This window comes from Rattus norvegicus, chromosome 17 (genome assembly GCF_036323735.1).
Source record: "Rattus norvegicus strain BN/NHsdMcwi chromosome 17, GRCr8, whole genome shotgun sequence".
Taxonomy (NCBI): Eukaryota; Metazoa; Chordata; class Mammalia; order Rodentia; family Muridae; genus Rattus; species Rattus norvegicus.
The window spans coordinates 15,413,129-15,425,336 of record NC_086035.1 but is presented as its reverse complement, the minus strand read 5'-3'; the positions used below and the strand labels follow the sequence as shown (position 1 = coordinate 15,425,336).

Genomic DNA, 12,208 nt, shown 5'->3' with positions numbered 1-12,208 from the left:
TAGATAAAGGATGCCCCTTGGCTTACCTGTCTAACCTGACTTGTCTTCTGAGTTTGGGACTTTGAAAGTCTCCATTTTGACTTTCCTTGGCTACTGACTTTGTAGTCTGTCCTCCACAATGTCTAGGGTTAGGGATGTTTGGAGGTCAGGCATGATCCCTCAGGAGTATTCCTGTAGTTTCCACACAGGATATATCCACTGAATGCTGTTGGCACCTACTTGGTACCTGTCTTGAAGAAAGATAGTCAGAGGTACCGTCTGCTGGGTACCGTTTTCCAAATGCTAGGCTGAGTGGAAGCCTCTGCTCAAGTCTAGATGGCTAAGGGGAGCTGGGTCTTCCTGGGGCAAGATCCCAGCCAGCATTTTTGTCTAGGCAGGTTTCTTTTATCACTAGGGAACTTTTTCTGAAGACTCAGTTCTGTCATGTTGGGAACATAGGGCAGGGATGACAGTGACAAACATGGTTTAAATTGCTCCCAGTGTGATGAGAGCTTAAGCTGCTGTTCAGTGGTGCGGCTAGCTGGCCAGATGGCTGGATTTCTTGCAGCCCTTGTTCTCTGTCTATAGATGCTACAGGACTAGGGGGGGCTGTGACAAGAGATGCTGGTGGTGTGGTGGTCACTGGTGTCATGGGTCCTGGCTGGCTGTCAGGAGAGCCAGCTGCTTTTAGTGCTCTGAAATGTTCTTGCTTCTGTGTAACCTCTATGTGCTCTGAAAGCAATAGATGAGCTCTTACTGCCAAGCTGGCATACTGCATTTTTTAAACTATAGTGTTTTACTGTGGAGCAGACTGAAACTCACCGTTTGAACTGTTTAACTCTGCATGGTTTGAAGCATTACCAGTCTGCAGGACGTTGTGGAATCCGTACCTTATGTGTGTTTTCTTTCAGGAGGTTGTTCAGCTGCCTTTAGAGTTTGTGAAACAACTGTGTTTAAAGATACAGTGTGAAAGACCAGGTAAGAGGGTCGAACAGTGTTTGCCTCGTTTGTTTATTTTTGGACAGGTCTCTCGTGTATCCCTGGCTGGCTGGGAACTCCTTGTGTAGACCAGCTGACCTTGCAAGCCCAGATACCTGCCTGCTTCTGTTTCCTAAGTGTTGTGATTACAGGCATGTACCACCATGGTTGTCTCGTTTACAGTTTTAAAAGTCTTTGAAGTGTCCAACCCAGGTTAGGTTCAGGCATTTTGCAGCAGTATTGTGGCCAGAGGCTTTGTCTCCAGCCCTATGGTCTCTTTTCTTAGTTTGCTGGTTTCTTAGTTGGCTTTGATGGCAAAAATCAGATTAAAGCTTTTTTCTTTATGATCAAGCATGTAAAGCCCATGTGTTGGTTGTGAAAATGTCTCACTATCGACACTGCCAGGCAATAATGCTATAGAATTCTTCATAATAAAATCCTTTCTGATTTGATTCAGAAAATGAAATAGGACTTTGGGGTCTGTCTGGGGCAGGAGCAGGACCAGGAGGTGGAGGACACAGGACAGCACTGGGCTCTGGTGTTGAAGTCCACAAAGACAGACAGAAGCCAGTTTCAGGGCTCCGTTCACCCACAGATGCTCAGCATCCCCATTCCGTTTCATAATCCCGTAATATGGGCAGTGGTGACTTTTGACAAATCGGTGGGGTGGCAGAGGCAGGCAGATCTCTGAGTTCAAGGTCAGCCTGGACTACAGAGTGAGTTCCAGGACAGCTCGGGCTACACGGAGAGATTTTTTTCTCAGGGGAAAAAATAAAGTGTGATAATTCATGGTGACAAGAACTCTGTGTTGGGTTAAGTCTGACTTTTGGAAGGGAAGCTGGTGCTCCAGAGCCAGGAGCCCACTTCTATCAGAGCTAAGGTGATGTGGGAGCACAAAGAATCAGAAGTCGGAAGGAAGGAAGAAAAGGAAGAAAGGAAGGGAGGAAGGGAGGAAGGGAAGGAAGGGAAGGGAAGAAAGGGAAGGGAGGGAAGGGAGGAAGGGAAGGGAGGAAGGGAGGAAGGGAGGAAGGGAAGGGAGGAAGGGAAGGGAGGAAGGGAGGGATGGGAGGGAAGGGAGGGAAAGGAGGGAAGGGAGGGAGGGAGGGGCTGTAGTACACTTCTCCCTGTTCCTGGGCAAAGGGAGTGGTGGAATTGGCGACCATTTCCAAGACTCTTCTCACTTCTGATATTTGTTGCACATTTGAAAGTTCCCCAAGGTATGGTCAGGTTTAAAGATTGGCTAAAAGGACCCTAGATCTCAGTTATGTGGTTAGGATCAGTACAATAGGAGGTAAGGATGAATCTGCCAATTGAAGAGTTATGGGTTCTGGAGAGTCCAGACGTCCGCTACAATGACTGTATGTGATGGCATATACCTCCAAGAAGCTTTCTAAGCCTCATTGTCAAGGCCTTAGAGCTTGACAAGGCTGACCTCCCACTGATTCTCTCAGGTTTTCACTCTGTGAGGATAGTGGTATGTAGCCTGAGGCTATGCACTAGCCTTCCCACTTCCCTATTGCCTGCCAAGGATTCTAGTATTATAGGGCTGGCTATCTCTTACCTTGACTCTCAGGCGTGACTCTTGCTCTGTTTTCCAGAGTCCCGTTGTGACAAGGACCTGGACACACTCAGTGGTTATGCTATGTGCCTTCCCAATTTGACCAGACTTCAGACCTTCCCCTTTGCAGAGCACCGACCAATTCTGTGTGTGGAGATTAAGGTGAGTTTTTATTCACGGTGGCCGGCACTGCCTATAGGTAGAGGGGAGACTGCTCTCAGGCAGTGAGTCTCTCTGCTATGAGTATGTGCTCAGCCTTCCCACAGCTCCCCTACATGCTGTGTGCTCTAGTTCCTTCCACCTGGGCTGGGCAAACTTTGGTTAGGGAGAACCAGAGAGAAGCATTTTGGGTGCCCTTCTGTACGGGCTGTTTCTGAAAACATGTCTCCTGTCTATATGGTCTCCTGTCTATATGGTCTCCTGTCTATATGGTCTCCTGTCTATATGGTCTCCTGTCTATATGGTCTCCTGTCTATATGGTCTCCTGTCTATATGGTCTCCTGTCTATACGCTTGCTGCTTCATGCACTGAAGACCCAGCCCTACGGTGCCTTCTGACTAGGGACTGCTTCCTGTGCAGGAGGGTTTTCTCAGAGGCACAGCCACCTGTGTGCCCTACAGAAGTACCTGTGAACTGCACCAGAGTTCTAGATCTTAGACCAAGACTTCCTTACTTCAGCTGCCTATGTTCAGTAGTTGGCCAATTGCCCTAGAAGACACCCACCCGCCCCAACTCCACAGGGCCATTAAGTCTCTCCTCTTCCTTCCTTCTGAAAGGTGATGACCCCCTGAGGCATCCCTTGGCCCAAGTGCTTGGGTCTTATGATCCTTGAGGGCTGGACATTCTGTCTCTTCAGTTACACTATCCAGAACGCTAAGCTCAGGACAGTGTGCTGACAGCATGCAGATTTTAGAAGGCAGCCGGGATCCCTGACGTTCTGGAAACCTAGCAACTATCAGATGGGCGCTCTGCAGGGCATATGTTAATGGCAGTGGGAACAATGGTTGTGCTTCTTGGAGCTGGGAGCCCTGGACCCATCTCCACTCCTTCCAGTCTGCCAGTGGAGAGTACAAAGCTGCTCTGTATAAGCCAGGCAGAGCTCCACCAGTCCTCTCAGCGAGCGGGCTGGCCTCTGGAGGCAGAGGGGTGTATACCGTGATGAGGAAAGCTGAAAGCACAACTTCTGGGGATATTTCTACCTGATACTTGTTCTTCTCTATCTCATAGTGTGTGTGTGTGTGTGTGTGTGTGTGTGTGTGTGTGTGTGTGTGTATTTGTGTTGTTTAAGAAGTATGTGATTTCTTCTTAAACATTTTTTTTCTCTTATATTACAGCCAAAATGTGGGTTTATTCCTTTCTCAAATGGTGTCACCCACGAGATGAAGCACAAGGTGTGCCGGTACTGCATGCACCAGCACCTCAAGGTGAGACTCGGGCTCAGTGCGAGTGTGCAGAGCGCGGGGCGTGTGTGTGTGTGTGAGGAGGTCAGAGGACAACTTGTTGTTTGATCTGTGGATCAAACTGTTTATGCAGTGCTGGCCACTAAGTGCCAGGTGTCACGCATGCAAGGCAAGCGCCTGCCACCTGAGCTAAGCCCTAGTCCTCCCTTTGCTTGTCTCTCTTGCAGCCCTCCTATCTAACCCGTCAGGCTCTGCTCTAGCTCTGTGGCCTTTAAACCCATCCCTACGTCACACACAGGGGTAGCAGTTAGAGGCGCTGCATGTGACCGCAGAGCTGGGCTGTCTGGCTCTCCGAGCTTTCACTTCCATCCGCCTTTACACCTTTACAGCTTTTCTTTCCCCTGATTCTCTCTCTCACTTACGTTGTGGCAGTGCTCAGCTTGTCCATGCCTTACAAGTGGTTTGCAGGTGCTTTTCTTGTTTTTCTCTGCGGGCAGTGCTCTTTTTTTTTTTTTTTTTTTTTTTTTTTTGCATAAACATGTTGAAATAAGTTCAGTTAACTTCTTTTTTTTTTTTTTTTTAACTTCTTTTTTATTTTGTTTGTGTCTTGATATTTTAGCCAATCAGTCACAGCCAAAACCAGTGGTGAGAGCCTTCCCGGTTTCTTCTGAAGGTTTCTTTGTAATTTTAGATCGCTATTTTCAGTTAAATTTTTTGTGTATGGTGTTTAAGTGTCCAGTTTTATTCTTTTGCATATAGATAGGTATCTGGTTTTCTCAGTTTCTATGACTGTCCTCTTCTCTAAGCATTGGTCCAGGCACTCTGTTGAAGATGTTTGGCATGTAGCGAGGGGTTCCTCTCTGTTCCTTTTCTTATTAGTATATTTGTCTGTCTTCATGCCAGTGCCACACTACTTTGATTACCGTGTTTATTTTTCTTCTTAAAGATTTATATATTTTTATGTGCATTGGTGTTCTGCCTGCACACCTGTGCAAGGATGCCCAGATCCTCTGGAACAGTGTTTACAGATGGTTGTGAGCCTCCGTGTGGGTGCTGGGAATTGAACTCAGGACCTCTGGAAGAGCAGCCAGTGCTCTTAGCCTCTGAGCCATCTCTCCAGCCCCAATTACTTTAGTTTTTTTTTTATACTGGAATTTTTTTATTGTTGATTCAGTGTTACAAGATTCCTTCTCTTCTCTCCATCTTCCTTCCCTCTTTTCCCTCTCCTTTATCCTTCTCCTTTACCCTCTCTTGCTTTTTAAAGACAGGATCTAATGTAGCCTATGTTGGCTTTGAGGATGATCTCCACCTCTTAGGAGTGTAAGCATGTACTACACCCAGTTCCTGTCCTTGGCTTCAGCAGCCCTGGTGTGTGTAGATGGGGGTGTCTTGGAATTCATCTGAACAGTTATGGCTTATCTCCTCTGTTTACTGACCTTTCTAGTTACTCTCACTTGAGTTGTGTCTTCAACTACACATTTAGTTATTTAAATGATGTTGTATTTGCACCTGTGTGGATATGAGTATGACCTGTGCAGATCCACATACAAGCAAAACACCCATTCCATAACATTTTTTTTTCTAGAAGGTTAAAGGTTTTTAAAATGTGCTCTTTGATAATTTCATATATAAATATATACCATATACTGGTCTTCCATTCTCTTATCCTATCTCCAACCCCTTTTAATTGTGACTGTTATTAATTAATGTGCTATATGTGTGTATGTGTGCATTATGTTTGCATGAGTGAGGAAGCCAAAGGACTACTTTCAGGAGTCACTTCTCTGCTTCGCTGAGGCCAGGTTTGCTCGTTTCTGCCAGATGTTTATTCTAGTCAAGCTGGATTGCAAGCTTCTGGGAGAGTCTCTGGTGTCTGCCTCCCGCCTTGCCACAGAAGTGCTGGAATTACACCTTTGTGCTCCACATACAGTTTTTTGCTTGGGTTCAGAGATTGAATTCAAGTTTAGCCACTGAGCAATCTTGCCAGCCTGCTTAACTGTTTTTGAGATAGGGTCTCATGTGGCCCAGACTGCAAACTTTCTCCTCTTGTCTACCTCTCAAGTCCTATACTATGGTCATGCAAACATGTGTGACTACTCTGCTTATTCTGTAGTGTGTGTGTGTGTGTGTGTGTGTGTGTGTGTGTGTGTGTGTGTGTGTATGTATATGTTTTAATTTGGGTGTATACATGTTAAGACACGCATGTGGAGGTCAGTGAACAGTGTTTGGGAGTCAGTTTCCTTTTTACACTGTGAGTTCTGGGACTGGAACCTAGGCCTCCAAGGCTTGCTCTGCAAAACCTTTCCCTCTAAGCCGTCCACCTCGCCAGCCCCATACAGTCTGCATTCTTGCTCACATAGAGTCCCTGGACTCTTGATTAGCTTACTGGGAGTACTGATGGTTCCTCAGGCCAGTGTCTCTCAGTCTTTGCTGAGGAGGTGAATGTGTGAGCGCAAGCCCACGTAGTCTTCAGCAGGGTTGGTAAGCTGTATTTTACCTTTTTCTTCCATGGAGCCTCTCTCAGGTAAGGGCAAGGGAGAGCTTAGGGCCTCCTCTGGTCTTTTCAAAGCCTGTTGGTGGTTTTGTAGAGGTCAGGAATGTGTGAGAGCTTTTTGGAACCTCTGTGCACCCTCATTACTCAGCTTTTTCTTTTTGAGTTTTAGGTTACATACTTGCTTGCCCTAACTGTTACCCACTGTGTAAGGAAGCCATGAAGTTAAATGGTAGCCTCTAGAATTTTTTTGACAAATACCCCCGAAAAGACCTCTGGCAGTGTATGAGCTCTCAATCAGGTCAGTAAAGACAACCATGCAAGGACAGCCTTCCTGGAGCTGAGAGTCAGGCAGGGCGGGTAATGACAGTTCCGGGGCTGAGGCTGTGCATGTGCCTGCTCTCTTCTGTGCTCTCCGTGGAGGCTGCCAGGCTGCTGTGCATATAACAGTTTCATATTTGTTTCCCTTGGGCTACAGAGAGTGAGCTGGCTAGTTTTATGTCAACCTGACGTAAGCTAGAGTCATTTGGGAAGAGAGAACCTCAGTTAAGAAAGTGTCTCTATTGGATTAGTCTGTGGGACATTTTCTTGATTAGTGATTGATGTGGGAGGGCCCATTCCACAGGGAGCAGAGTATCCTAAAAAGAACAGGGTCACCTCTGGATGGGTGGCCCTGGGTTGTATGAGCAGGCTGAGCAAACCATGGGGAACAAGCCCATAAGCAGCTGTCCATGGCTTTTGCATCTGGGTTTCTGCCCTGCTTGAGTTCTTTCCCTGACTTTCCTCAATGACAGAGACAGTAATAAAGAATAAACCCATTCTTCCTTACGTCTGCTCTGGTAATGGTGTTTTATCATAGCAGCAGAAACCCTAACTAGGACAGAGGGAGGAGCTTAGGACATTTAAAGTGTCAGAAAGAGGACTGGAGGGGCTGGGGATTTAGCTCAGTGGTAGAGCACTTGCCTAGGAAGTGCAAGGCCCTGGGTTCGGTCCCCAGCTCCGAAAAAAAGAACCAAAAAAAAAAAAAAGGACTGGAGAGATGGCTCAGTGGTTAAGAGCACTGAGTGCTCTTCCAGGGGTCCTGAGTTCAATTCCCAATAACCACATGGTGGCTCACAACTATCTGTCATGGGGTCTGATGCCCTTGACAATGTACTTAATAAAAATTAATAAAAAAAAAATTAAAGTGTCAGAAAGAAACTGGGCATGTTGGTGCCACCTTTAATTTTAGCATTTGTGAGGTAGAGGTAGGCAGATTTCTGCAAGTTCGAGGCTAGCCTGGTTTACAGAGAGAGAGAGTGAATTCTAGGCCAGCTAAGGTTACACAGTGATATAAAAAACAAAACAAAACAAAACAAAAAAATGCATCAAGCTCACTATTCTAATTTAGAGTTAGCTGATTTTCTTTTCTTTTTTTAAAAAAAGGTGGATTTTTATTTTTATGTGAATGAATGTTTCTTGCATGTGTGCATGTACTCCATTCCTGGTGCCCACAAAGGCCATAAAGAGGCTGTCAGAATCCTTGGAACTGAGTAACAGTTGTGAGCAGCTGTGTACATGCTGGTACGGAAACCTGAGTTCTCTGCCAGAACAATTAGTGCTCCTAACGTTACAGCAGACCTGTCCACTTCTTCAGCTGTTGTTTCTTACATATGAAAACCATGCCCAGCTTATAGGATAGGATTAAGAAGTATATACTTTGAAGTTATGGAATAACACCCATTCATAAGTGGTAGTTAGAGCTCCTTCTAGTGTGATTCATCTTATTGGCTCGGTTATCTTTCCAGGCATGTTTCTACAGTAACAATATACACATAGCACAGGTGGAGGAGGAGGAGGTGGAGGGGGAGGAGGTGGAGGTGGTAGAGGAGGAGGAGAAGAGGAGGAGGAGGAGGTGGAGGAAGTGGAGGAGGAGGAGGAGGGGGAGGAGGAGCTACCTCCTTCCACGTTTTCTCTCGTTGGAGCATGCAGATACACATACGAGGCAAAGTAGGATCGTGTTGTTTGTACTGGTTCTACCCAGTGCTTTCCCTCACAGTGCTCTCTGAGGGTTCCGTGTTGTGTGTTTTTCTCAAAATGTGTTTGATATGTAAGTATACTTTTAAAGCAAGCATGACATCACATTATATGTGTTGTTCTGCCAGTTGAATAAATATTGACGGGTGTTAGTCCACCTTTTGGAGTGGCTGCGTTCATACACGCATTCATCCCGTCCTTGTGTGGGATCTGCCGAGTGAGTAGATACCTTAATGTCTGCAGCAAAAGCCATGTCCCTATCCCTGTTGCCTCTCTGCTCTGTGTAGTTATTCTAGGTTCCTTTAGGTTTTCTCAGTTGGGGAATGTATACATCTTACGTTTTGGTGGTTACAACTCAAGGTTGTGCCAGGTGGCAGCACAAGACTGCATGTGCAGTGTCCTTCCCTGGCTCTTAGCAACTTAGAGACTTGCCATTCTCATTGCCAAACCTTCAAGTGCCTGCTGTTTTCTCTGCTCACAGGAGGGCTGAACTGACAGCGACTGGGGCCGAAAGTTAACTGGAGTTCCCTAGGCGAGGGGTTGAGTTGGCTCCTTCCTAATTAGGGTTGTACACCTGGGACCTTTCCCAGGTCAAGGCTGCAGCCTGCCCTTTATGCTAGTTTTTGTTTTGTTTTTGAGTTATTTGTAGTCACAGACAAAGTATTTGATAAGGTCATATTGGTGTTTTACCAGGTAGCGACTGGAAAGTGGAAGAAAATCAGTAAATACTGTCCCCTTGACCTCTACTCAGGGTAAGAGCCCCTCTCATTTGCTGTTTGGAGGGTGGGTGGTGCCTGCTAAGGGAGGACCTTGAGGTGGGGATTTTGAGAGTTATTTTGTGAGGTATTGATGGTATGTGTATATGAGAAGAGGGGGTCAGGGGTTCAGAGCCATGTTCTGTGAAGTGAGGGTACTGGGGCTTGGGATCTTCTATAAGGGGGACGCTGGGGGCTGTGAGGTGAACGCAAGAGGATGGAGTGTTTTGTATTGTGGGGAAAGCTGGGTGTGTTCTGTAAGCCGGTGGTAGTTACTGTCTGACATGTCAGCAGTGGGGTATGTTCTGTGAGGTGGGTGTCCCTGAGGTTGGAACTGTTTATGGAGGTGATGTGAGGTGGTACGTGTGGGGTTTGGTGAGATGGGAAATGGAGGTGTTCTGTGAGGTGGAGATGGGGCCATGCTCTGTCTGGAGGGCTCTTTGCTCATTCTAGAAAACAAAATGTTATTATTCCTGGGAGAACCAAATCAGGTTGGCAGTGCATAGTGGGAGAGTCATGATTGATTTACCTGTGCACCCAAGGCTGCATGTTTTGAAGCAAACAATAAATCAGAGTATTGTTGAGAATTTGTAACTTGTCAAACATGAGTCAGGAGCCGTCCTTGAAATGTTCATAATGCAGCCTTTTCAGAGCTGGCTGTGGTGACTGTGCTGATGTGTTGTCCCTTGTGTGACCTCAGGACCTGGCATGGAATCCTTGCCTGGGATGGGTTTGCATCCCTGGAAGTCCTGTAGATTTCATGTGGGAGTGAGAAGGGGGCTGTGTTCAGGGACATTGATGGAGGTACCTGGGTAAGGTTAGGTCTGGAGCGTGAGTGGCTGTGAGGAGGAGGCAGCAGGAGCCGTTTGCCAATGAGCAGGGCAAAGTTCAAGAGGGGACAGTCCCCAGATCTCCAAGGTGGAGGGAGGGTGGAAGTCCCATGTTCCTGCCTCTTTTAGGCTTCTTGAACTTTGCAGACGTCTGTCACAGAGGTCACAGTGTTTGAGTGCCTGCTGCAGCTGAGGACCAAGGGAGGAGAGCTACACGGACTGAGTGATTGATGAGCCATACCTTTCTGGTTCTCCTGTCTGCGGATTCCTCATGGCTGCCTATGAGCCCTAGACTAAGCTTTCTTCCCGCACTTGGGCTCCAGTTATTGAATGAAGGTAGCTGTAGCCCCCAGCTCAGTCTGGACTGTATGTGTGGATCCGAGACCCAGCCTGCTGCCTTCATTACCTTCATTGCTTTGTCCTTTCAGAAATAAGCAGCGTATGCACTTTGCCTTGAAGAGTCTTCTGCAGGAGGCGCAGAATAACCTTAGGATATTTAAGGTAAGGGCTGTTTCCAGTCCATGCTGGTTTCCAAGTAAGCCTAGCACACTGCGATCGTGGCCACAGAGACTGTGACCACATACATTGAGGTGTCTAGGCTGGCTGGCTTCAGATGGAACTCTGTCCCTTGATATTGCAGGAAGGGCGGATGGAGCTGAAGGAGGGAGGGGACAGCAAGGCTAGCTAGTGGCTATGGCCATGATGGGAACATATCTCTAGAGTTCTCTTTGCCATTGTCCTAGTGGGCCATAGGCTCGAGGCAGCATGAAGGCTTGTGTGAGGAAGCTGGACTGAGAATGGGCTTCTCCAAACCTGGGTCTGGCTTAGTCTGGGAAAAGTGATGGCTGAGCCAGAGATCCTGTCTTCTGTCTTGCTGGTGTGTCCTGGGCTGGTGTTAACTGGATCTAACTTAAGGATTTCCTTGCCCTAGAGTAATCAACATTCTTCTCTGTCTGTCTCCATCTCCCCAAATCCAGGAGTGGATGACTGTTTTAATTAATTTCACTCTTTCAAAAAATAAAAATAACGATGGCTGTGGGCGTGCCCTTGCTGTGGTTACCTGTGTGGAGACCCGGCAGCCCCTGTGAATCAGTTCTCTTTCCACAGTAGATGATCAGGGAATTGAATTAAGGTAACCACCAAATCAAGTCATCCCTGTCCCCAGAGATTGATTTATTTTTTTTACTCTTTAAGAGATTGGGAATCTGATATTTGAGTCCTGGAGATAAGTCTCTAACTTTGAGCCCATTTTTGAACCTGTCAGGTCACATTTGAGGTATATGGTCTACAGTTTCTGTGTAATCTGCATGGAAGAATCTAGAGATCAGCTAGTACTTCCCCAAGAGGCGGGTTAAGGGAAGTGATCTGCAATTGCTTTTTTAAAATTAAAAAAATTCATCTTTTATTGTGTTTGTGTATAGGCGTGTGTACGTACACCCATGCATGCATGTCATGCATATGTCATGGTACATATGTGTAGGTCAGAGGACAACTTGCAGGGGTTGGTTCTGTCTTTCCATCATGTGTGTTCTTGGCTTTATACTAAAGTCATCAAGCTTGGTGGAAAGCACCCTCATCCACTGAGTCATCTTGCTGGCCCTGTGACGGCTTTTTAAAACAGTGGGGTAGCAGTACAGTGAGCTCAGCACAGTGCTCTCTGGTTCCATTGCTGTGCTCTTGATTTTCCCTCAAATTCCTGAGGCTCTGCTAGTCCCCACTTGGAGAAGCTGCCTGGTTGTACACAGTGATCCCATGCTGGATTCTTGACTTGTAGTGAGAGACAGTGTTGAGTTCAAGGAACCCTTGTTAGAGGGTCACTTTTCTACCTAGGTGGTGGGTCTGCTGGATGCCCCATAAGGTCCTTGCATGGCTATATGTTTGTATGTGTAAACATTGTCTCTGGATTTCACATTTACAATGTCTCTCAAGTTTAGACCCTTGATGCTGGGGTGAGACCTTGCTGTGAGGACTCCCTTGGCCACTTTTGGGCCTGGAGGAGGGGCCAGCTTCACCATGGGCACAATGGCTCTACTCTGGATGTCAGGTGACCGTCTTAGCTCCACTTTGGTCATCCTCTTCCTCCCCTTGCCTAGCATGTGAACAGTGCTTTTGTTTGTCTCTCGGACAGCACCTAGACAGGGCCTCTAGAGAGACATCCCAGGATCCAGTGAGGAGGGGGGCCTTCCCATACCTCTCAAGAG

The 12,208-nt window shown here is 46.9% G+C and overlaps 1 protein-coding gene across 5 annotated transcripts in view; it reads left to right on the top strand.

Annotated features, from left to right (window-relative positions):
- The window catches only part of Ippk (inositol-pentakisphosphate 2-kinase), a 44,958-nt gene that overhangs the window by 16,312 nt on the left and 16,438 nt on the right, over positions 1-12,208 (top strand). For all 5 annotated transcript variants that reach the window (XR_010058860.1, NM_001008556.2, XM_039095656.2 and 2 more), the window contains 5 exons: positions 891-957; positions 2,556-2,677; positions 3,850-3,939; positions 9,116-9,174; positions 10,436-10,508. Coding sequence is in view for 4 of the 5 variants with exons in the window: in NM_001008556.2 (NP_001008556.2) it covers positions 891-957; positions 2,556-2,677; positions 3,850-3,939; positions 9,116-9,174; positions 10,436-10,508 (411 nt within the window). In the remaining variant the exon portion in view is untranslated. The remainder of the gene's footprint in view (positions 1-890; positions 958-2,555; positions 2,678-3,849; positions 3,940-9,115; positions 9,175-10,435; positions 10,509-12,208) is intronic.